This window comes from Aristolochia californica, unplaced genomic scaffold (genome assembly GCF_029961685.1).
Source record: "Aristolochia californica isolate CCGP_79_NKW_82.1479 unplaced genomic scaffold, dmAriCali1.0.hap1 SCAF_3, whole genome shotgun sequence".
NCBI classification, from domain to species: domain Eukaryota; kingdom Viridiplantae; phylum Streptophyta; class Magnoliopsida; order Piperales; family Aristolochiaceae; genus Aristolochia; species Aristolochia californica.
In genome coordinates, this window is record NW_027181992.1 from 46,171,208 (window position 1) to 46,196,124 (window position 24,917).

The 24,917-nt window shown below is 40.4% G+C and overlaps 2 protein-coding genes across 2 annotated transcripts; both read right to left on the minus strand.

Moving 5' to 3' along the window:
• Window positions 1-551: 551 nt before the first annotated feature.
• Window positions 552-12,127, minus strand: LOC137958943 (alkaline/neutral invertase A, mitochondrial-like). Its single transcript, XM_068806161.1, has 6 exons — window positions 11,134-12,127; window positions 10,061-10,226; window positions 9,665-9,876; window positions 9,074-9,567; window positions 1,256-1,304; window positions 552-1,176 (listed from the first exon to the last, which is right to left on the minus strand). The coding sequence occupies exons 1-6, from the start codon at window positions 11,893-11,895 to the stop codon at window positions 850-852; spliced, it is 2,010 nt and encodes a 669-aa protein (XP_068662262.1). The 5' UTR covers window positions 11,896-12,127; the 3' UTR covers window positions 552-849.
• Window positions 12,128-15,723: 3,596 nt separating this feature from the next.
• Window positions 15,724-17,344, minus strand: LOC137960289 (MYB-like transcription factor EOBI). The gene is made up of 3 exons (XM_068807862.1): window positions 17,188-17,344; window positions 16,529-16,658; window positions 15,724-16,402 (listed from the first exon to the last, which is right to left on the minus strand). The coding sequence occupies exons 1-3, from the start codon at window positions 17,342-17,344 to the stop codon at window positions 15,805-15,807; spliced, it is 885 nt and encodes a 294-aa protein (XP_068663963.1). The 3' UTR covers window positions 15,724-15,804.
• Window positions 17,345-24,917: the final 7,573 nt, after the last annotated feature.

Sequence of the window (24,917 nt, forward strand, 5' to 3'; positions counted from 1 at the left end):
TAAAAACTGCTAAAACCTCTCCTACAACGCGCCTAGTTTCTTCCCATATCTGCCCAGTCCTCTCTTTATCTTCTCCATCAGTCGGCTCCCAAATGGACTGGCCCCTCGCTGTAGCTGAGCTGGGTTTCTGTCTCTGACTGCACGCAGCGAAAGGGAAACGAGGGTGACTGCGAGATTGTTCTGTGCTAGTGTCTCCGTCGCAATGGCTTCACTGCTGCTGTTCCTGGGAGCTCTGGTGAGAGGAGGCGGGAACGATCTTCTTCCGGTGGGCGAGGAATGTAAGGAGATGGACAGAGATGGTGAGAGACGTCTGACACGGCGGGGACGCGTGGCCTTTCAGGTCCATTCTGCCTCTGGTACTCTCCCCGAGTACTGCGATGTAATCTGCAACTTAATGGAGAAAGAAGATGATGATCGAATGTGGGGGATAGCTGAGCGTTGCGTCTGGCCTTAAGTCCTTACAATGGAGTTTCGAGCTCGTGATTCTGGAGAAAATTTTTGGAATGTGTTATCAGTAAATAATAGCTACAATTGATTAAAAGCAAGTCATGAAGTGGTAAGTGTGTCTGGATTCAACAATCTCTGTTAAAAATGTTGTAACATCTATCACATCGTTACAGACAGTAAAAAATAAAAAAAAAATCTTTTGAGGCGATAGCAGGGTGACATCGAGCCAAACGTGGTCTGAATCAAATCAAACACATCCAGGCGCACCAAAATCCCGCCTGGCTTCCCTGTCAGCTCAAAATTTATACAGCATATATACACAGTTGGTATGAAACAATAGGTGATTAAAAAAAAAAAAGGATATATCACCAACATGAACTAATATGGAATCCCACGTCATTTTTAGACAAGAACCTGGGATCTTGCAGCCCTGCGAGAACACTTGGCTCGAGCTGTTTTGCTGAGAAGGCAAGCACAGCCTTCGAGGAGCTCAAGATCCTCCTCACAAGTTAAGATACAGGCGAGCTCTGGATTCTCCAATAACATTTTGGAAGAGAGGAACCCAGCAATGGTCCATGTCTGACACAGGCGCGCCTGTTTCCCAGTGAATCTCCCTGAACGAGTATCATAATACTCGGGCCATTTGTCATCCATTAGCCTCTTTTCAGCCACCGCAACTGCCCTCCTCGCTAATTCAGGTCTTCCCATTTTGATGCAAGCTAGGGTGAACTGTGGGGATCAAGACAAACCAACTCATAATCACATTGGGCGAGACATTACGTAAATAAATAATTAAATCCATTCATACCTGCCACAACAATGTTGGCCAAGATCCTCCATTGTGATACGACCAAGAACTGCATGAGATAAATCGTGTCAGTGACCAGCTATTGTGTTGGAAATATAATGGAAATATAATGGACGCTTGCTCTCACATAAATTTTAACGCTCTCGGACAACAAAACTCTTTGAACTTTTCTCTTATTTTTTGATTCTAAATTACAAAGGTACATATGTCAAAGAATAGAATGTTTCCTTTAAATATACAAAACGATCTTGCAAAGTGTTTACAGGATTGCTATAAAGATACATCGTGGCTGTGACATCTTCGCTTTGGGCATCTAAATTTTGAAGCTTTAAAGCTATTGTCCAAGAAAGATATGGTGAGAGGCCTACCTCGAATGGCTCACACGAATCAAGTGTGTGAAGTGTGTTTATCAGGGAAGCAATTCAGAAAAAAAAACTTTCCAAAAAGATCAGAGTCAAAAGCCAAGAAGCCACTCGAGTTAATCTACACAAATGTATGCGGACCTATCAAGCTAAACTCTTTAGGTAAAAGCAACTACTTTCTTTTCTTTATTGATAATTTTTCAAGAAAAACATGGGTATATTTTTGAAACAAAAATCAGAAGTTTTAAGTCTTTAAGAAATTCAAAGTTTCAGTAGAGAAGGAAAGTGTGTAAAGAAATCAAAGCCATGAGATCTGATCGAGGAGGAGAATTTACTTCCAAAGAATTTCAGGAATTCTGCGAAGTAAATGGAATTCGTCAACCACTGACAGTTCCTAGATCTCCCCTACAAAATGGAGTGGCAGAAAGAAAGAACCGAACTATTCTCAATATAGTTTGGAGTATGCCAGAAAGCAAGAAATTACCTAAAGAGTTTTGGGCAGAAGCTGTGGCGTGTGCGATTTATTTATCAAACCGATCTCCAACAAGAAGTGTTTGGGAAAAAACACTACAAGAAGCATGGAATGGAAAAAAACCTAGCATGTCCCACTCAAGAGTCTTTGGGAGTATAACTCATGCACATATACCAGATGAAAGAAGAACCAAACTTGATAACAAAAGAGAAAATTTTATCTTCATTGGTTATGATGCACATTCCACAGGCTACAAGCTATATAATCCAGACAGTAAGAAGACAATAATCAACCGAGACGTGTTTGACGAAAAAGGATTATGGGATTTTGGATCTCATAACAGTGACTTCAATATCTCCCCTCCATCTGAAGATGGACCAATATCGGTCGAACAGAATGGAGAAATGCAACTAGAGCCTACGACTCCTACTACAGTTACACACGACGATGAGTCACCTTCGTCACATTCAAGTGGGAGCCAAAGAATCGCGCCACGAATACGAAGTCTTCGAGAAATATATGAAGAAACCGAGCCATCTGGTAATCTCACTCTTTTTCTGTTTTTTTGCTGATTGTGAACCAGTAAGCTTCCACGAAGCTGCTCAAGAGAAGAAATGACAAAATACCATGGATGAAGAAATTAAGGCTATCGAAAAGAACCAAACGTGGGAACTCGTTCCACTCCCTAAAGGGCATAAACCCGTTGGTGTTCAATGATTGTACAAGACAAAGAGCAATACCAAGGGAGACGTCGAAAAACACAAGGCAAGATTAGTGGCAAAAGGATACAGTCAGAGAGCCGGTATTGACTTTGATGAGGTATTTGCTCTTATTGCTCGTTTAGAAACTATACAACTAATCATTTCTCTTGCAGCTCAAAACAAATGGAAAATACATCAAATGGATGTAAACTCTGCATTCCTAAATGGAGTTCTTGAAGAAGAAGTTTACATCGAGCAACCTTTAGGGTATAAAGAGGGAAAATGAAGACAAAGTTTTGAAGTTAAAGAAGGCTCTTTACGGGCTAAAACAAGCACCAAGAGCATGGAATAGCCGGATTGACAAGTATTTCCAAGAGCATGGTTATACAAAACATCCATACGAGCATGCTCTCTATATCAAGATCAAAGAGGAAGATGTGCTGATTGTGTGCCTATACGTGGATGATTTGATCTTTACAGGTAATAATCCAAACCTGTTTGATGACTTAAAGAAAGAAATGGCGAAAAAATTTGATATGTCAGATATCGGGCTTATGGCGTATTATCTTGGCATCGAAGTGAAGCAAGAAGAAGATGAAATTTTTATTTCACAGGAAGGCTATGCAAAAGAATTTTTGAAAAAGTTCAAGATGGAAAATTGCAAGCCATCCAACACACCGACGGAATCAAGATATCCAAGCATGAAGAAGGAGAAAACGTAGATCCAACTTTTTTCAAAAGTTTGGTAGGCAGTCTACGTTATCTAACCTGTACAAGGCCAGATATTCTTTATGCAGTTGGACTGGTCAGCCGCTACATAGAATCTCTAACAACCACCCATTTCCAGGCCGCAAAGAGAATTCTTCGCTATTAAAAGGTACTATGCACTTAGGCATGTTTTATTCAGTTTCTAAAAATTACGAGCTTATTGGATATAGCGATAGTGATTGGGGTGGAGACATAGACAACCGAAGAAGTACTACTGGATTTGTATTTTTCATGGGAAATACCGCCTTCACATGGATGTCAAAGAAATAACAGATTGTCACATTATCAACTTGTGAAACAGAATATGTTGCAACCACTTCATGTGTTTGTCATGCTATTTGGCTCAGAAATCTATTGAAAGAAATAGGCTTAATACAAGAAAAGCCTACTAGAATCTATGTCGACAACAAGTCAGCCATTGCTCTAGCAAAAAATCCAGTATTCCATGATCGAAGCAAGTACATCCACATTCGCTACAACTATCTACGGGAGTGCATTACAAGAAAGGATGTGCAAGCTGAATATGTGAAGTCACAAGATCAAGCTGCAAATATTTTTACCAAGCCATTGACAAGTGAAGACTTCATAAAATTAAGGATTCTACTTGGAGTTACAGGATCAAGTTTAAGGGAGAGTGTTGGAACATAACCTTGATCCATGAAGCCTAGCAAAAAGAAGCTTCAGATTTCCAGTGTGCTGGAACAATCGAGGTCGACAAGAACCATGCACTGGCAAGTAAGTCGGCAAGCACAATGCGCTGGCAAAGAAGTCGACAAACCAGTAAACGTGTTTGACAACGATGAGAGGTGTATGCGGTGCCGATTAACTCTAAATGTCTATAAATAGGACCGTAAACTATATAATCTAGAATCCAGAAATAAGAGAAAAGTTCAGAGAGCTTTGTTGTCCGAGAGCGAGCGTCGATTATATTTCCAACAGTGGTATCAGAGCTGGTCGGAAATACTTTACGAAGGTTACACTACCAAAATTCCGGCAAGAAGACGTCTTCGGTGGAAGGATTATTTGGCTGAAGAGCAGCCAGAAACAGAGACGACGACGTCTTTGTTTTTCGGCAGAAGGAGAAAGATAAAGTGCGGGTGAGTTATTTAAATTTTTTTAATTTTCGGGTCGACTCTGTCCCGAATTCCGCATGCTCGACTCGTCCCGCACGTTTCGGCTCAACTCGTCCATCCAGAGAGCCAAAGTTGCGCACGGACAGACTCGTCCGACCCGGCTTGAACTCGGCCGGTTCAACTCGTTGAGTTGACTCAGTACTTTTTTGGACGATTGTAGAAGCTCATCCGACGTCCGATCAAGGTGATTTTGGAGGCGTTGGATTCGTATTTTCGAGAGCTTCAATTTGATAAGGTAGAACCTTTTCAACAATATATAAGCTTTATTCTTTTTGAATGCAAATAGTGTGACATCTTTCCAAGTTCCGATTCTCAAAAGTGATATTTATGATAACTGGAGTATCAAAATGAAAACTCTTCTTGGAGCTCACGACGTCTGGGACATCGTTGAAAATAACTCAAGTGAGCCAGAAAGAGAAGATGCTCTTACACAAGAGCAAAAGACAACTTTAAAGGATTCAAGAAAGAGAGACAAGAAAACTCTCTATCTCATCTATCAAGCATTAGATGATGATGGGTTTGAAAAGATTTCAAGTGCAACCTCCGCCAGAGAGGCGTGAGAGAAGTTACAAACCTCTTACAAAGGAGTCGAGAAGGTGAAAAAGGTACGTCTCAAAACACTAAGAGGTGAATTTGAATCCTTACATATAAAAGCATCCGAGTCTATTTCGGTTTATTTCTCAAAAGTAGTAACTGTTTCTAATCAATTGAAAAGAAACAGTGAAAAACTAGAAGATGTGAGAATAGTAGAAAAGATACTTCGTTCATTAGATCCTAAATTTGAGCATATCGTCATGACGATTGAAGAAACAAAAGACTTGGAAGAAATGGCCATAGAGCAACTTATAGGTTGCAAGCCTATGAAGAAAAGCACAAAAATAAGCAAGATCTCTCTGAACAACTGTTCAAGACACAAATCAAAGAAAATGAGGAAAAACAAGGTTACGCAAGAAATGAGCGTGGTCGAGAAAGAGGCCGAGGCCGTGGAAGAGGCCGCAGCTCTAGACGAGGTTGGAATAACAATTCCAACAACAACAATGAGAGAGGTGAAACCTCAACAAGAGGTCGTGGAAGAGGAAACATGAATTCCAGGTATGACCAATCTCATATTCAATGTTATAATTGCCAGAAATTTGGGCATTATGCTTCAGACTGTAAAGCTCCCAAGAACAAGTTCATTGAGGAGACAAATTATGCTGAAGCAAAGACAGAAGAAAAAGAAACATTGTTATTAGCATACAGAAACAACAATGAAGAGCAAGAAAATACTTGGTATCTTGACTTAGGGGCAAACAACCATATGTGTGGAAGAAGAAGCTTATTCATAGATCTCAATGAATCGATAAGTGGAAATGTCTCTCTGGGAAATGATTCCACCATGACAGTACAAGGAAAAGGTAACATTCTTATTCGTGCAAAAGATAATAGTCATCAATTAATTTCAAATGTCTACTATGTACCAAATATGAAAAATAATATCTTGAGTTTGGGTCAACTCTTAGAAAAGGGTTATGGCATTCATATGAAAGATTATAGCCTTTTTATAAGAGATGACAGGGGAGATTTGATAATAAAGGTACATACGTCAAAGAATAGAATGTTTCCTTTAAATATACAAAACAATGTTGGAAATATAATCGAGTGGTTTCTTGGCTCTTGACTCTGATATTTTCAGAAAGCTTTTTCTGAATTGCTTCCCTGATAAACACCCTTCACACACTTGATTCGGGTAAGCCATTCGAGGTAGGCCTCTCACCATATCTTTCTTAGACAATAGCTTTAAAGCTTCAAAATTTAGTCGCCTAAAGCAAAGATGCCACAGCCACGATGTATCTTTATAGCAAGCCTGTAAACACTTTGCAACATCGTTTTGTATATTTAAAGGAAACATTCTATTCTTTGACATATGTACCTTTGTTATCAAATTTCTCCTGTCATCTCTTATAAAAAGGCTATAATCTTTCATATGAATGTCATAACCCTTTTTTAAGAGTTGACCCAAACTCAAGATATTATTTTTCATATTTGGTACATAGTAGACATTTGAAATTAATTGATGACTACTATCTTTTGCACGAATAAGAATGTTACCTTTTCCTTGTACCGCCATAGTAGAATCATTTCCCAGAGAGACATTTTCACTTATCGATTCATTGAGATCTACGAACAAACTTCTTCTTCCACACATATGGTTGCTTGCCTTTGAGTCAAGATACCAAGTATTCTCTTGCTCTTTATTGTTATTTCTGTATGCTAATAACAACGTTTCTTTTTCTTCTGTCTTTGCTTCAGCATAATTTGTCTCCTCAACAAACTTGTTCTCGGTAGCACTACAGTCTGAAGCATAATACCCAAATTTCTAGCAATTATAACATTGAATATGAGATTGGCCATACTTGGAATTCATGTTTCCTCTTCCACGACCTCTTGTTGAGGTTTCACCTCTCTCATTGCTGTTGTTGGAATTGTTATTCCAACCTCGTCCAGAGCCGCGACCTCTTCTGCGTCCACGGCCTCGGCCTCTTCCTCGACCACTCTCATTTCTTGTGTAGTCTTGTTTTTCCTCATTTTCTTTGATCTGTCTTGAACAGTTGTTCAGAGAGATCTTGCTTCTTTTTGTGCATTTCTTCATAGGCTTGCAACGATCCTTGAAGTTGCTCTATTGCCATTTACTCCAAGTCTTTTGTTTCTTCAATCGTCACGACGATATACTCAAATTTGGGATCCAATGAACGGAATATCTTTTCTATTATTCTCACATCTTCTAGCTTTTCACCGTTTCTTTTCAATTGATTAGAAACAACTACTACTCGAAATAGACTCGGATGCTTTCATATGTAAGGATTCAAATTCACCTCTTAGTGTTTGGAGACGTACCTTTTTCACCTTCTCGACTCCTTTATAAGAGGTTTGCAACTTCTCCCATGCCTCTCTGGCGGAGGTTGCACTTGAAATTTTTTCGAACCCATCATCATCTAATGTTTGATAGATGAGATAGAGAGCTTTCTTGTCTCTCTTTCTTGAATCTTTTAAAGATGTATTTTGCTTTTGTGTAAGAACATCTTCTCTTTCTGGCTCACTTACACCATTTTCAACGATGTCCCAGACATTGTGAGTTCCAAGAAGAGCTTTCATTTTGATACTCTAGTTATCATAAATATCACTTTTGAAAATCAGAACTTGGAAATATGTCACACTATTTGCCATTTTTCAAAAAGAAAAAAACTTATATATTATTGAAAAAGTTCTACCTTATCAAATCGAAGCTCTCGAAAATACGAATCCAACGCCTCCAAAATCACCCCGATACGTCGGATGAGCTTCTACAAACCTCCAGAAAAGTATTGAATCAACTTAACGAGTTGAACCGGCCGAGTTCAATACGGGTCGGACGAGTCTGTCCGTGCGCAACTTTGGTGCTCTAGATGGACGAGTTGAGCCGAAACGTACGGGACAAGTCGAGCGTGTGGAAATCGGGACGAGTCGACCCGAACTTCGTCTTCCTCCTTCTACCAAAAAACAGAGACGTCGTCGTCTCTGTTTCTGGCTTTTCTTCCACCGGAGACCGTCTTCTTGCCGGAATTTTGGCAGCATAACCTTCGTAAAGGATTTCCGACCAGCTCTGATACCACTGTTGGAAATATAATCGACGTTCGCTCTCACAGAAATTTTAACGCTCTCGGACAACCAAGCTCTCTGAACTTTTCTCTTATTTCTGGATTCTAGATTACATAGTTTATGGTCCTATTTATAGACATTTAGAGTTAATCGGCACCGCATACACCTCTCATCGTTGCCGAACACGTTTACTGGTTTGCTGACTTCCTTGGCAGCGCATTGTGCTTGCCGACCTTTGCCGACTTACTGGCCAGCGCATGGTTCTTGCCGTACTCTATTGCCGACCTCGATTGTGCCAGCACACTGGAATCTTAAGCTTCTTTTTGCTGGGCTTCATGGATCAAGGTTATGTTCCAACATATTGTTCTCAGAAAGCTCAAAACATTGTGCACCTCAACAACAAAGAGATGCATTTTCATTAAAAATCTAGGACCAGAGTTCTACAAAGACAAGCAAGGAAGTAATGCTTCACTTCCAGATTCCAAATCTTGAAGGAAGACTGAGGGCATATTTGAACTTTCGTAGCTTTAACACGATTAGTGGATGACTTCTTAAACAATATACTAGAAAATGCTTTTCTAGTAACCTACCGGTGAGCACAATCTTATAAAGGACATTAGATTTTTTTAAAGGTATGGTTCAAAACCAACAAACGAAAAGGAAAAGTGAGAAGTGTCATTGGAATCTAGATATTTTTCTTCATTTATAAAGAAAACGATATCATTCAACAAAGGTTAAAAAAACCAAGAAGTAAGAACACTCACGTGTTCTTTGGATCCGATCCGGTGATAATACGCCATTCTTCTCCTTCTAGAGCAGGATAACATATTTTTAGAGGCATCTTTCCCACCAGGTCATCCCATTTCTCTTCGAACAGATTCAAAATGCCCTCACATTGCCTAGGAGTGGCCAAAGAAGAAACTACAGCCCACGTGTTCCCAAGTGTGAACAACCTGAAATCCATGTGTGCAGGCTGGAGATTGCCCATAAAATAACCACCTTTCTCAGGAATCCACTCAACTAACCATGGAGGAATTTGCTCAGGATAGATGTTAAACTTGTTAACAGCCTCAGTTGAATATTCTTCCGTTTTATACCGATATATCTCATTCACCTTCTTCATGTCTAACCAATAGTACTCTCTGATGTGGAATGACAATGCACTTAGTCTATTATTGATGGCACGGAGCAGATTCTTAGAACTATCATTTGCAGATAACATTTCACGGGAACATCGTAAAGCCGAGTAGAACAGTGCCTGAAAAATAGGACCATAAGCCATACTTGACCAAACAAGAATTGACTAAGAGTTTGGAGAATCACACAGATAACTCGTTGCCGAAAATGTAAAATACCTGGATCTCAAGAGGATGACCATGGATCCCCATTCGTCGGTCTATCATGCAGGAACCATCAGTGACTAACAGAGAAGGAAACATATCAAATCCATCAGATAAACATAAATTTAGTATCAGTTGTATGCCAATTTGGACATCCACCCTCTCCTGCAATGCATAGTCCCCTGTAAGCTTTCCATAGGCTCTTAACAAAATAATCCACCACAGCCCTGGAAAGAAAGAGGTCCAAGTAAATTTACTTTCAAAGTAGAACTAAATTAGAGCATTCAGTTGATTAATTTAAAGATAGAAGCGTTGACAGATGCAGTGTGCAAACAAGGACAGACACCATAAGCCCTAGATGATATTTCTTTGTAATATTGAAGGAGTAAATAATCAGTAGCATTTTCTCACCAGAATCAACAGGTGCTACACGGCCAATGGCTGACTCGCCAAAATCTGGATCAAGGACTTCTTCAAATGCCTCTTTGTTGCCATCTAGAGGCACTGTCCTAACTTTAAAACTTGCAGGCATCAAACCTTGTCCTGGGCTGTAGCAATCCACAGTTTTCTCCCAGCTCTGGGTAACAAATCCAAAAATCACCAATCAACAACAGTTCAAAGTAGCGGATAGGCAGATTGTTTTGAATTCAACAGAGATTTGAACCCATTTTTTATGACATAAATTGCTATAATGACTCACCCAACAACATCTGAATTCAACAGGCGAAGAGCATTAATAAAACTGACTATTGAAACACCCTATGTCAATGCTGCATGGCCCAACTTTACAATATATGATACAAATTCATAATATAAGCAATAATTGTTCTTGTGATTTTAAATCCCATAAAAGGTATGTCATATTGCATGATATCAGGTTTTCTATTGTCTGATCCAGTTTGTATGTGGAGAGAAGGATTCGTCCTCTGCTCCACAATTCCCATTTCATGGCATTCATATTGCTGAATCATGTAGTATTAAGTGAGTTTGGGCTATCAATGGGTACTTTAGTCAGATTACAGCACATTTGAATTTTCTATTATTTTTCTGAACTATACACAACATAGAAAGAGGACGGTTGATCTCTAAGGGGACCAACCCTAGGGCTCCTCTTTTGATGCCATGCCTTCTTGTCTCACTTTCTCTTGTACGTTTAATCTCAGTCAGTCTTTTTTATTCATCATTTCCAGATTGAACATGGTGTTAAAATGAATAAACGGTAACTAGTATGGACATTTAAAAATAATAATCAAAATTCCAGTTAAAGCAATAATTATCTATAATTTCGGCTAACGTACGAATCAGAGTATTTTACACTGACATACAAATAAAATTTAGATAGTTGTATTTGTACAAACAGAAAAATGCAGAATGCGGGAAAAAAAAAAAGCAGCAAACTGTGTGCAACTTATTCAATTAATAGTGATCAAATAGAACAAATCTAAATTACGAAATATAAAAATAAAAAAAACTATGAAAATTACCTGCAATTGTAAGGTATGAAGAAGAAAATTCCTAACAATCTCGCCTTCTCCTTTGAGCAAGAAAGCAATTGCAGATGGAACGAAATCACGAATAAACACCTGATCATAATTAAGTGGCTGACTATCCGCTGGATCATTTGCCGCAACAGTCCCAACAGGAGTCCCACAATAATAAACAACAGCCTTACGCAGCAATTCCCACGCCTCTGCTTCGCTCTTTGAGTACTCTTTCTTCACTGTACAAACTGTTGACTCATCCACATTAGCATTATTCGTATCTACATCTGCACTATCGTTTAGCCTAGTATCTTCCTCTTTCACTGCATCACTATCGATTCTCTCAACAACAAGAGGCTTCACATTAACATTCATCCCCTGAATATAAATCCTCTCAAAGCCCTTGTCGCCGCCAATTTGGGGCTCAATCGACGTAGAAAATTTTCTAACATCAGAAGCAACGTTACAAATTATTGATATGCGTCTTCCCCTGTCACGTCCCAAAAAACCCCTAGACTGGCTCCATGTCGAACCTGAGACTGCAAGAGGAGCCCGACTCGGAATTCGAAAATCGAGAATACGATGAGAATAGCAGCGGATTAGCTGATCGCCGAAAACTTTCGCTTGGCGACCCGAAATATCGTCGATAATCGCATGGCTGCATCTCCGGAATTCAAATCCGAAAGAGGCCACGCTCCTGCAATTAATGAGCAACCTACAGCAGGGTTTCATGGTAGAAATTCCCATCGAAGCGCCCGTACTCATATCACAACGAATTCGGAATAGAAAATAGGAAAAAGAATCAGAAAAATCAGATCAAAGGGAGAGAGTGATAATTTACAGCTCTGTTCGGTGAAAAAAAACAACAACAACAGAGATCAGATTAAACTGAAACCTATACACGAAAAAAAAATGAAACTAGATCTGTTTCTATATTCACTGAACAAAGAGATGAAAAGATTGGATAAACAGAAACAGAATTGGTGCATTTGCAGAGAAGAAATCAAAATCAAAATCAAAACCAAACTTGTGCCGCTACGAAACGCAGATAACAGGGACAGTGAAGCCCTCCCTCTATTAATAGCATTCGAAACAGGAAAGTTCCCCATGGGACCGGATAATCCTGAAAAAGATATGAAGTGACGAATTTAGCCCCCTCCATTACTTTTTCCGAAAAAGCAGGCGACCTTCTAAAATATAAAACTGAAAGCGCGTACGAAACTAAGGCTAAAATGAAAAAAAGAGCAATAAAAAATTCTTTTTTAAAAGGGTAGTTTAGTCCAAAGAATTAAACGGATAAAGAGAGAGAAACGTGTCGGACGCAGACGGTTCAAAATGATGGTACGGATTACTCGTTTCGGAGAAACGGAAAACGGCCATTTGGAGGAAATCTACGGCGATTTTTCCCGTATAAATACTGTATATATACGAGTTGTATACGTATAAACCGCTCCACCGGATAAAACTACAATTAAGATGTCTAAAACCCACGAGACATCCCAATTACCACAAAAGACTCCTTTTAATTTTATTTTTTTTGTGTTTTTTGGGTCAAATGAAGGCTTAAGCTAGGCTTGAATTTGCTCGACAAAATTGTTGCAAATTTATAAAATCGGTGGAGTTTAGATATTATATATCCAATTTAAATAGTGAAGGTAAAATTATAGCCGACAATGTTTAAGAAATAGTCCTACATGTATTCGTGAGACTAAATATGTTAAATTTATTTGTTGGAAAAAAAAATTTCTAAGATGACTAGTTATTTCCGGATAAACCTTAGACCCAATTTCACATAGAATCAAATTATCCACATGTAATAGTTCTTAAGTTTATTAGTTGGAGCTTGGAAAAATCTTCCCCCAACCTTATATTTAGTTTCATAATCTTATATTCACTAGGAACTAAATTAGTTTTTCTTAATTAACCAAATAAAAATAGATTTGTGATCACGTTTCCAACCATGACTAGAGTAGGACTGGGCCTGCAGAAAGTTGACACCAGCCACTTGGCCCATTATGGCATTCAGGTCCCACAGGATTGGGATAAGCCACACCTAAAAACTAAGGGTTTAGGTTTACGGTATAGATAACATGTAGGCCCTCTGGTTTATTAGATCTGGGCTATTCTTTAACAAAACCTGCTAACGACCCTGGACCCTCTCAAGGGTTCTGATCTACTGGACAGTCACTGGCGTTTCCTTCTTCCTCGTCTGATCCCCTGCAGTTTCCCTGATTGAATAGTTGCAGTCCTTTGATCCCTGCACCGGGTCAGACCTTCTCACCAGAAAATATCTGTCCGTCACTGTAGTCTTCGTCATCCATTCCAGACGCACGTCACGACGACCTTCATGGACTAAGAATCCACCTTCACGCTAGCTAACTCCCCGATTAGCACAATTTCAATCCAGAGAACCCGTTCCTGTAAATGCGCGAGCCGATTCCGTAAATGGAAAACGAAACAGGGTTCATGGTATTTGTACTACTTTCCGAACGATCGGAGTGGTCAGTATCAAAGAACAACTGGTTCGATTTCCTCGCTAGAAATTTCTGGGGGGCCTTCAGAACCACATCATTCCATGTGGGTTTCCCTCGATTCGTTTGGCCCTGAAAACCATCCGTTTGTAGTGGTGGGATGATAACGTTGAGCCTTTTTGAAGCTTTCTGATAAGGATATTGCATCAGCACATTGCCGCCTTGATGGTAAGAAATCATGACTAACCCTTCTCTTGAATATGTTACGGGCAAGTAAGGTTTTTCAGGCTCTGATCTCCAATGGTAAACGCCCGTTTAACTCCATGGAATTAGATTAACAGGGAGAGAAGATGGAATGGAAAAGGTTTGTTCCAGCTCAAAAACCCCATGACCGAAAGGGAACGGGTTTCCGTCTCGATTCAGAGAGACAGAGATCGAGCTGCGTGATTAGCTTTTGCTCGAAGAGGTCCATGGATACGACCCTACAACGCATCATGACTGTACGCTGAAGGGACTTCAGCCAGTTTGGAATCTGTACAAAGCTGCAAACACAAATTCTGAACAATAATCAAGCCTTTATTCCATTACTTTTTAACTCTACACATTGTGTAAAACGCGATTCCCATTGTCCTTCCGTCTCCTACGAAGTCCCTTGCTTCAGAAGATCGTCTCCGCCCATGAAATATACGCATATAAAACATGCTTTATATTGTCGAAAGAGACCAGAGAGACAACCCATCGCGACCTCAAAATCAATAATACACAACATACGAGAAATCACGAGCTTTCTCAGGATTTCTTAATCAAGCAGAAGTTGCAGGAAAATGTTCAAACACCGCCACATTCAAAGGGTTTAAAAATATTAAACGCTCTGCTAAAGATCCGATTTTAACCCAAATCCGGCAACACGAAAGCCTCCATTAGAATTGCTTACCGAAACAATAGAAGATCTCAACAGATACTTTCGATATTCTCAGAAGAAAAGAGAGTATCCCGCGCTCGGATTAAGGAACCATAAAAAATTAGAGAAGACGAAGAGTCACGTGCTCGAGTACTCCCTTCACGTGCTCGAGTTAAGACAATCGATGACGCAAGCAGTGGAACAGAAAGCGGCGGGCCAAAAACGCCGTAATTTTTCTCACCGTTTCCGTTCTTCCCGAGCCAACCTCCGTCATTCTGCGGTGATCGCGACCCCCACGTGGAAGCTTGCGGCTTTCAGCGGATGCAAACCGAGCAGAGGAAGTTTAACGAATTACTTTTTCTCCATGCCACGTGGCGGAACAGGAAACCAGTTTCTGCGGGGACCATGATAGAGTCTTCAGAAGAAGCCACGTAGTCAAAGTGTTGCATCGTGCATTTATTTCCCTCGTGCCTTTTACTTTTTAGAAGCAGCCGTAACTTTGACTTGGTCTTCCATGGCCGGGTCCGGTATTCTCGTTTAAGTTGATATCAAGAGCTTGTGTCGGAAACGATGGCTGATCGGCACCGCCAGTCCTGGTGGGTCCACCATGCACGTGGGGGAAAAGATAAGATTGATCATCTCACGTACGGTAACAGCCACGTAACGTGCAATTCGGAGGAAACAAATGATTAAATTCGGAGGAATGGCTGAAGACGATTTTTTTTCTTAATTTTTTCGAAAATGCTCATTTATTCAAGTCTGAGTCAGATTGGCACTCATGAGTCCGGTGGCCTGGACTTGGACCGAATTTGGCCCTATCAGATCGAGCTGCTTACCATGAATGGTTTTGCCCAATTCGATCACGAATGTAAGATTTGTAACCATTTGTAAGTGAAGTCGGGAGGGTGATTGAAGGTTTAGAAGCCTATGATGTGAACGAGTTCACTTAGAAGGCCATTAATGGCGGATAAATGTGTGAAGACAGAGACTAGCACTAAAGAAGATGGCAGAGTGGGAAGCCAATTATTCACATTTTAGAGTATTATTAAATCCAAACCAAGCTTCGTAATGTCATCAATACATGTCAATTAAAAGAATGAGAGTAACAAATTACAAAAATATAAAAAGAAGATCAAAAGAAAAGAAAAAACTAATTTGATTTCTTTCTTTCTGGTTCTTCTTCTTCTTCTTCATTTGTTTCAACAAATCTTTCACCCTTCTTTGATTATTCTTTGTAAATATGTGTATTCTATGTATGCCTTCTCTTCATTTTCTCAGCTTCTACAAATCTCCAAATCGTTTCTATACTCCATTGGAGAACTGCTGCTGCCAAAACCATATGTCGTCGACATTCCACGAGGAGTTCTCTGATCCGTCGCCGGAGAACCAGTCGCTCTGCTCGCTAGACTCGAAGTCCAGAGTCGGGTTGTAAAAACAGACCGGGCTCGTTAAGGCCTCCGGGCAGACGACGGGACCGCCGGATTGGAAACCGCCCATGTCAGTGTTGTTGTGGCCCTGAAAGTAATAATCCGTGGTCAAGTCGGAAGGAGGCGAGACCACCTGGACGGAGGGGCCGGCGGAGTCCGATGAGGCTGCGTTGCTGGAATTCTCTGAGGTGCAGTTGGGGTTAACTTGGACGGCACTCATTTCGTAAGCCGGCGGGCTCACCTGCTGGGTTGCCGCCAGGCTGGGGTGGCTGGTGACGACGTTGTTGCTCCCGTTGGCCGCCCGGATCCTTTCTACCAGCCGGGGCATCCAAAGATAACGCATGGTGTCTTTGAACTGCTTGCTGTTAACGTCGCATTGGAGCTGCTTTGCGTGCTTCTGAACTCTTGTCCGCCAGTAGTTCTTAATCTCGTTGTCTGTCCTTCCAGGGAGAAACTGGGCAATCTTCGACCACCTGAAATTAACAGATAGAAATTAAACCAGGAAGTTAGAGTTAATAAATTGCGAGACCCAGATGATACTACGAAATCATTTATCAAGCTGAGAAGAGAGTGGAGGTGTTCTGTTGCACGATAATTACCGGTTGCCCCATCGAGAATGAAGCTCCAGTATCAAAAGCTGTTCCTCTGGGGTGATATTTCCTCGACGGACGTCAGGGCGGAGGTAATTCAACCACCTGAGTCGGCAGCTCTTTCCAGTTCGTTTCAGACCTGCTCGTTTCCAGCAACTTGGTTAGATCAGATTCATATCCAGACGTGCAGGAGAGAAAAGAAAAAAAGAAAACGAAATTGCTGGCCCTTCTGTTATTCTTCCTCTGGCATCAACATCACTCTTAAGCTTGCATAATTAGCTGTGATTAATACGTAAATTTACAGACCAAACTCTTTTCGCTATGGTTTTATCTTTTTCCTGGAAAAGGAGGTTTTATTTCCTCCATGTTCCAAACGACCTTTCTTTTACTTTTAAAAAAGAAATGCAGAATACGAACAGAAGCAGGAAAGAGAAGAGTGGAAAAGATGTAAACGAAAGCTTTTATGACCTCGGCAATCATTCTAAGAGCAACCCACTTCCTAAACCATCATAATTCATCTAAAGTGCATCCCAATCCGTGCAATATCAAACAGAAAAAGAATCATTTTCAGTTTTTAACAACTCCCCAAGAAGAAAAATATTTTCGGCGCATTTCGAAACGAAATCAAGAAACCGGTGTGATCAACAAGCACAACAACCAGATCATACCTGCAGACCTCGCGAGAGCATTCCATCGACCCTCTCCATGATTCGCAATGTAATTAACGAGGATGTGATCTTCTTCCATGGTCCAAGGGCCTCTCCTCAAATCCATATCCTCTTCGCTCTGACTCCCAGAGTTGCAACTTCGCCCTGCAGCATCCATTGCTCCGTAGACACCCAGAAAGGCAGAGAGAAATTAATCAGAGAGGTAGGGAGGAGGACGAAGGAGAGGAAAAGAAAGCGAAGAAGAAGAAGAAGAAGAAGTGAGGAGGGAGGAATCGAGAGGGAGCGTATTTTGGACTAATACGGAGTGATCAAAGAGAGACGTGTGGGCTTTTATAGAGAGAGAAAAGAGTGGAAAATGAGAAAGGGAAGATAGAGAGAACACGCCGCAACGTGATTAGATTAAGATTAAACGATGAGGTCTCGTTTCTTAATTAAAAGGAGCGAGGACGAGTGAGTTACAGAGAGTTAAGTTTGACTTTCTTCTCCGACGTTCGAGTCGACTCGGAACTCTCTCGCTCTTTATTGTCATTATTATTATTTTTTATAAAGGAATAATTTAATATAATTAGGTTTAATAGGCTTAGCTTTTCAGGGAAAGGAAGAAAAAGATAAGAGGAGGCTTTGTCTGTTTCTGTCCGTATAGCGACCATTTAATATGTCAATAAATGAGCCCTCTGGACGCATGCGTGGGCGCACTGACGTGGCGGACCAAATTATTCACTCACGATTTTTTTACCGCAAGTAAAAATCCAATTTTACTGCTTTAAGCCCCTCGTGGATATTTCGAACTTTTTTTAAAAAAAAATGATAAAAAAAGAATTTTGGTTCCTTTTCTCGTTTGAAATTTATTTTATTTAATCTAAAATAAAAAATTATAATCATATATGCACGTAAGAAATGAGGAGAAAATACTTAATTTTTAATTATATATTAAATTTACGTGACAATTCGTGAATTAGACGAACAGAATCTAATATTATATTCTATTTATAAATCTCATTAAAATAAAAGGATAAATATCTTAAATAATAAAACGGAACGGGGTGGGAGTGGACGTGAAGGCTTACAAAAAACCGTTAACAGAACCTGTCATGCAAGCCAAAAACTTGAACAAACGAATGTTTCCGTGACGTAAAATGAGTTTGTTGATTTTCTCGAAGCGCCAGCAAGGCCACTCATCCTGGCAAACCCTTTTCCGGAAACGAAACCGAATAATTCTTCAAACCCGAAACGACATTTCCGGCACGCATTCAAGCAGCGAGGCGGCCGACACATCTGGACACCGTTTTATTCATTAATTATGGTAAGCGAAATTAGTTTAAGGGAAAATGGATCGTGAATCTCGCCGACTGTGGTGCAGCCGGGTTGACCGGAGTCAAAGATGGACTTGGATGAATTAAGACTTTGAGACCCCGGATTAGAGAATAAACAAATAGCTATTAGCTTACAAGTGAAGACTTAGGAGTGTTAGTGTAGGGTTCATTGACCCACATTCATTTGAGATAGAATCAAAGTCGTCCATTTATTCTTTAGCTCGCCTTGATCAGTCGACCGACTGTCGGTCGACCTCAGTAAGAAGTGGACGATATTATGTGGAATCGATGTCATTTGTACAATTGAGCTTGTCTCATTTTCATCTAATTGCTCTAAATCCTAAACACTGTAAAATGAGTCTTTTTCTGTCGTTGTAGGTTTAAGTTATAGTCGTTGCCGGTATTGATTTTTATAATATATGACCTTATTCAAAGCATGAAAATTTTAGGTCATTTTTTTTGCTAATAAAATCTACTTGTACCTGAAAATGAGTGTGACATCCTTGTCAAAAGGAGAAGTATACAAAAAAGAGGGCATAGGGGCCAAAAAAGGGTTGCAAGTCAGTAGCTCAAAATGAGTTTCTTTGTACCATCCTAACAAGAAAAAAGAAAACTAAGTCAATTTTTCTCCAAATGTGATGTTTGATGAGACTATATGGTTAGCTTATTTAGTTAGAAGTGTATCATTAATAGCTTGCATGTGTTGTGGTGGACTACATGGAGCTTATTAGAGAAGGTACCATTGGCCACTAATCTTAAAAGAGAGGAGATTAACCTAATTATTTCTTGTAATAGAGAAGAGACAACCTAATTATTTCTTGTAATTGAGAAGAACCAATCAGCCCATTTTTAGGAATTTTACTTAAAAATGATAATTATTAAAAAAAATTGTGTTTCACATTAGGGTTTAGGTTTTATATTTGATTCCAAAATTGAACTATAAAAATACAGTATAAGCTAGAGAATCGGAGAGTGTATAAACACCTTTTACACAACAAAACATACGTACTAACCAGTATAGTTTGAATTAGTCACACATCCCCTAATTATACGAGCGATCGAGAAAGTGTGCAAACAACTTTTACACAACAAGGCATACGTGTTAGCTACGAGCGATCGAGAAAGTGTGCAAACAGCTTTTACACAACAAGGCATACGCGTTAGCTACGAGCGATCGAGAACGTGAGCAAGCAGCTTTTACAGAACAAGGCATGCGCGTTAGCTTGTATTGTTCGAGTGAGTCACATAACTCTTGAGTACCTTAAGTATGAATCATACCTAGTAGACCAACCCCCTTTCTCGACTATAGTCTGGTATTTATAATAGACTTGTAAATATTAATTTATATATAAATGTGCACCTAAGTTTCATGAATCATTATTAGAAGCATATCAGAAAGTAAAGTGTTACAACTAACAATTCTAAAATGTTTAATTGGGCATTGCCATTATGGTTGTGTTGAAAGTAGGGAAGTGAATTCCGAGGAAAGATTTAAGAATTAAAATGAAGGGAAAGGAAATGGAGATTATAGAAGCGAGGTGTTCGTACTCCCTTTAAGGAAACTGGTTGGGTGAAAGCCAAACAAAAGCTAAATCGAGCCACGAGCGAAGCCTCTTTTGTCTTGTCACGTCTGATCTTTTTCTTCCACTGCGAAGCAATTCCTTTCTTGCGGAACTCAAATACGACCGCATTTTACCTGCTAATGGCTACTTTTTCCCTGCTTAATCCTCCATTCTCTGCGTTGTCGGCTCCATTATAAACATTCGCTGTATGGAGCCCATTTTAATGAAATGCTATCGATGGATAATTTGAGTTTTTTCTGTTTTTTAATGGGACGAGAATCTCTGGGTCTCCGGGGCTCCGTCCGTTGATTTGAAGATGAAGAGAACATGGAAATTTATAAATTTCTGGGTTAATTTGAAACTGAGTTTTGAATCGGAGTAGAGTGGGAAAAGGGGTGATCGGAAACTGCACAGATGATAGCGATTACGGCGGTGGCATTATTCGTCAAAAGAAATGGCCGGGTTTTCAGGGGCTATGCTCTCATTTCCATGGACGGTGTCTATTCACATAGACCTCTTTCAACTCATCACAAATACCCATCTCTTTCTTTATTTCTTTAATCTTGGTTTCTTTTCGGTTATTCCTTTTTAATTTTTTGTCTATCGTCTTTACTTCTGAAGCGTCTTTGACCCAACCAGGGAGCTTCAATCACCAATGCTCTGCTCTTCTTTTTATCTCAGAAACGTTTTTTAATGAGATTGCTTCCCGTCTTTTGACCCTCGTTGCCAATGCTTATCTACGTATTAGTGTAAATGCTGTTCATCGGGCATTCTTCCTGAGGACCTGGTCTTTCATCATCTGAGCAGGGAATTTAAAAAGCTCCGAGGTCCCCCCTTCCATGAGCAGCCGCCAAAGCAATCTAGAAAGTGTTGGGGACTCTGTAGGCGCACGCTTTCCATGTTTCAGCCCGTTGTTTTGGACATTAAATATGTTGGGATTGTCGTGTGTTTTCGATCCATAGAATTAAAAAATTCGGCCGTGTCCCTGCGCGTCTTCTCCGTCGGTTAACAAGCCTGTAACAGGACTTCTGCAACTCATTGACCGGCACTAATCGACCTCTTTCGTCAGTGACGAATGGCCTAAAAAACAACAGCTTCTGAAGCAAAATGGAGCTCGGTGAAGGGGTTTGATGTCGCCTTGTCGGTGTGAACTCTGAAACCCATGGACGCCTGTTCCTTTTTCCTTTTTGGTGCTGAACCCAGGCCCTCTCAATTGTCTAAGGAACAAAGAGACACAGTCATTAGGTGGATGTTACTTTAATTAGGTTTGTAGTGGAGGCGCTGGGCAAGTGCCATGATAAGCTTATTAGTTAAATGATTTGGATGTTCCATGAATGGTGCGAGCAGTGGACCCTTTTATCCATTTCTGTCGAATGGAAGCAACCCACGTCCGTTCCCATTGTTTTTGCCTTCTGGGTCTCTGATCTCTCTCTTTCTTTTTCTGTCTGTATCTCAAATCTTAATCAGTCAGCTTCGAGGGAGAAGAGAACACACCAGCAGATTCTACTTCACCGTGGGTCCGCCACGTTGGTCAGTTGCAGACTTCAGTTGCCACATTTGTCCAGAGGTGAGAACTGGATAGGTACGGGGGTCGTAGTGGAGGTTGTGTGAGAGTGACCCAATTGGAAGGGGGCGATGCACGCAGTGCAGCTCATCTACATCTCTAAAAGCTTGGAGTTTTGAGTCATCTCTAGGGTCTTCCACCGGTGACAAAGCCCACAGATCTTTCAAGATCGAATACGAGTGTTGAGAAAGGGAGAGCAGATCAGAAACAGTTGACGAGAAGATCAAATAGACGGTAACCACCCCTGTTGCGTTTTCAGGTTGATGACCAGACCCTGGTTGGGTTCCATTTGTCAATTCTTCGGAGACTTCATTAACGATTTGCCAATGAGTTTCAAGCAGAGAACTAGTTTCTATTTCTGGGTTTATTGATTCTCCGCTCTCCAGTCGTTATACACAAGTTAATTGGATGCTGAAAACAAGTTTCTTCCGTTTCTGGGTTATCGACACTCTAATCGTTACAAACATGGTGTACTGGAACTGTGTCACAACAGTAAAAAGATTAAAAACAAGGGGAGACGGAGGTAAATAAAATAAGAATTTGCAGAGACGACTGGGATAACGGCAAGCAAGATGGAAACGAAGACGATGAAGTTGATGAAGGCAAACGCTCTGTGTAACCATAGTGGAGGCGAAAAGCAGGAGAGAGGGACGTGCTGGGAAGAATTCAAAAAGGAAAGAAGAGAGGAGGGATTAAGTTAAAAGAAAGGCCTTAAAGAATAAGCGCTGAAGTTGTCCAGATGCAATGCCTTGTATCATGAGTCGTCACTTTGGTCCACTTTCTGAAAGGATCTCTCTTTCTCACTTAGAGAAATTTTCATGTCCTTTTGCCAGTTAAGGCTATGTAGATGCTCTTAAACTAAAAGCTTTAATACACTAACTTAAAGCGATCGGCATTACAACAGGAGCTCAAGGTGCTGCAGCCTTGGCGTCTGCTTCACGCCATCGCCCGTAGACCAGAGTCTGCCGTGATACCCGCCGGGTGTCCCAGTTTTATTAGGAATTTTTGAAAACCAGGACTGTGTCTGATATCAGTGACTACGATGGCGGAGACTCTTGTTCAGTTCTGCTGTTTCTGGTTCAATTTCTACCCCAGAAAGAAATTTATGTGATGATGGTATTCTGTTAATTAACCGTAGTTGAATCGCGCAGTACTGATCGAAAATCGTAACACGAACAGGAATAAATCTGGGCTACAGCTAATCCGCACTGTTGAGTGAGATTGACATTTCTTGGTGGGATAAAACCACAAAAACGACCGCTGGGTTGTTCTTAATCTGCCATATATCTCTGTAATGGATCTCCGAATTCTAACAACTTACGGTGTTACGACAGAGGGAGTTCGCTTTCAAATCTGATCGTTATAATATATTCCTGCCCACTTTGAAAACCTGTGATTGATCTATCGTTCATGTAAGTTTTAACTACTAATTACAAGTACGAAATGATTGATGGGAAGTAAGTTAGTCACTGACGTCTGGCATATTCATTCCTTCATCTGTCATCTTCCCACCCGTCACCTCCTCTTCACGCGTGCAGCCATTCACCGAATCCTGCATAAAATTAAATGACCATCTGGATCGATCCGCGTAACCAAGAAGAGGGATTATCCAAAACGGAAATTTGAGAGTTAAATCAGAGTTTTTCACATGGCGAGTTGCAGTTTGTGTTAGGTAGTTCCATTTTGTTTTTCTTGAATCCTTTTCTGTGTCGGTTGTTCATGGGATTGCAGGTGTCTCTCCCAATAATCAGTCGCACATTAGCCTGAAGCGATTAGAACAAGGAAATAGCGATCGCGGCAATGGCGTCTCTCTCCACCATGTTCCATGACCTTCTTTTTGGAGCTAAGCATCGTGTAAAGTGATCGTCTTCCTCTTTTGAGCCTCGAGAGCGCGATCGAGCTGGCAGATTTCTATTTGTTTGGCACTAGTTGTAACTGAAATTTCTGAAAGAAAATAGCTGATTTTGCCCTTTCGGAACTACCGAAGGTTAAGACTTATCAAAGCGAACGAACACGAATGGATCAATGAATGTCCAGAAAGATATTTCTTTCAGCCCCTGTTTTCTTTTTCTGAATGGAAAATGACCTTCTGGAAGAAGACGAATAGTGCACCTTTTGGCCTCTTTTCCCTGATACACGAGGCCTGCTCTACATTCATGCGAATATTAGTTTTGCCGAACCCCATTAATGAATTGCTTTCATGCAAATATAAGAAATCAGAATTGGAGAAGAAGAAACGGCCAAAGACAGCCATTTTTCATTGTTATTTACTGAAAGATTAAGTTTGTGGAGGCTTCTATTTGACTTCGTAAAGCATATCAGTCTCAGTCGTAGTTCTTTAACAACGAGGTAATCATCCTAACCCCATCTTATCTCAAGAATATCCATTAAACATAAAATAAAAAGCTTTGACTTCCCCCATTGATCTGCACATTGTTATGAACCAGCTCCACGTCGATCACCCCATCGAAGATTGTTAGATTAGCTTAGAATTTAGACTACTAAACCATTGGACTATAAGATCAACTTGGTCGCAAAGCTTTAAGAAAATTCAAGTGGGTGATGTTCATGGACCACTCTTAAGATATTTTACAACAGTATGAAATCCAAGACAAACAACAGAAGATTAATGGACAAAGATAGAACTGCTGAGAGGCTGCAACAGTCCAATGCGGCGAACGAAGACTGTAATGGGATTGAATCCAAAAATGGCACAGGCCCGCAAGGCTGCCATCCCTATCGTAATATAATGCAAACCCAATTAAAAAATTCAGAACCAGGAGAGGAGAGGGCAAGAGACGTGGAGAGGAGGATAAAAAATGTGGGTAGGTATCAGAATTTTGAAATAACGGAAGGTCTGAGTTTAGTGGTGAAATGAGAAAAAAAGGGATCGTGGACGAGGAGTTGATCGAAGAGAATCTTAGAAACTAGGCATCTCGACGTCGGCCTTCCCTCGTCTCTCACCAGTCGCTTTAGGTAACTATTCAAAACCAGAGCTGCAAATGCAATTTGCCGAGAGGAGAGAGACAAATTGAAGGCACGCGGCGAAACATTGACTATTTGACCAAAGAGAAAAAAAGTCAAAAAACAGAACTGTCCAGATTTGACTGGCTCGCATTTCCGTTTAATTTTTACGAATCGGGATCCGGTTCATGGGGATATAAATGTGAAAAGGATCGCTTCCGCGTTGACTCGTGGACCGGTTTGAATTTTTATTTAGTGAGCTAACGGAGTAACCCTAGAAAAGAAAATAAAATTATTATTATTACTATTATTAAAAATAGTTAGTAA

What these genes read in the sequence shown, in the direction of transcription:
- LOC137958943 (XM_068806161.1), bottom strand. Translation starts at nt 11,895, where the DNA reads ATGAGTACGGGCGCTTCGATGGGAATTTCTACCATGAAACCCTGCTGT. An exon ending in TTCATACCTTACAATTGCAG is followed by an intron (nt 10,227 to 11,133) that starts GTAATTTTCATA and finishes TTTGTTACCCAG; the next exon opens with AGCTGGGAGAAAACTGTGGA. An exon ending in GGATCGGATCCAAAGAACAC is followed by an intron (nt 1,305 to 9,073) that starts GTGAGTGTTCTT and finishes TATCTCATGCAG; the next exon opens with TTCTTGGTCGTATCACAATG.
- LOC137960289 (XM_068807862.1), bottom strand. Translation starts at nt 17,344, where the DNA reads ATGGATGCTGCAGGGCGAAGTTGCAACTCTGGGAGTCAGAGCGAAGAG. An exon ending in TGCTCTCGCGAGGTCTGCAG is followed by an intron (nt 16,659 to 17,187) that starts GTATGATCTGGT and finishes GGAAACGAGCAG; the next exon opens with GTCTGAAACGAACTGGAAAG. An exon ending in CATTCTCGATGGGGCAACCG is followed by an intron (nt 16,403 to 16,528) that starts GTAATTATCGTG and finishes TGTTAATTTCAG; the next exon opens with GTGGTCGAAGATTGCCCAGT.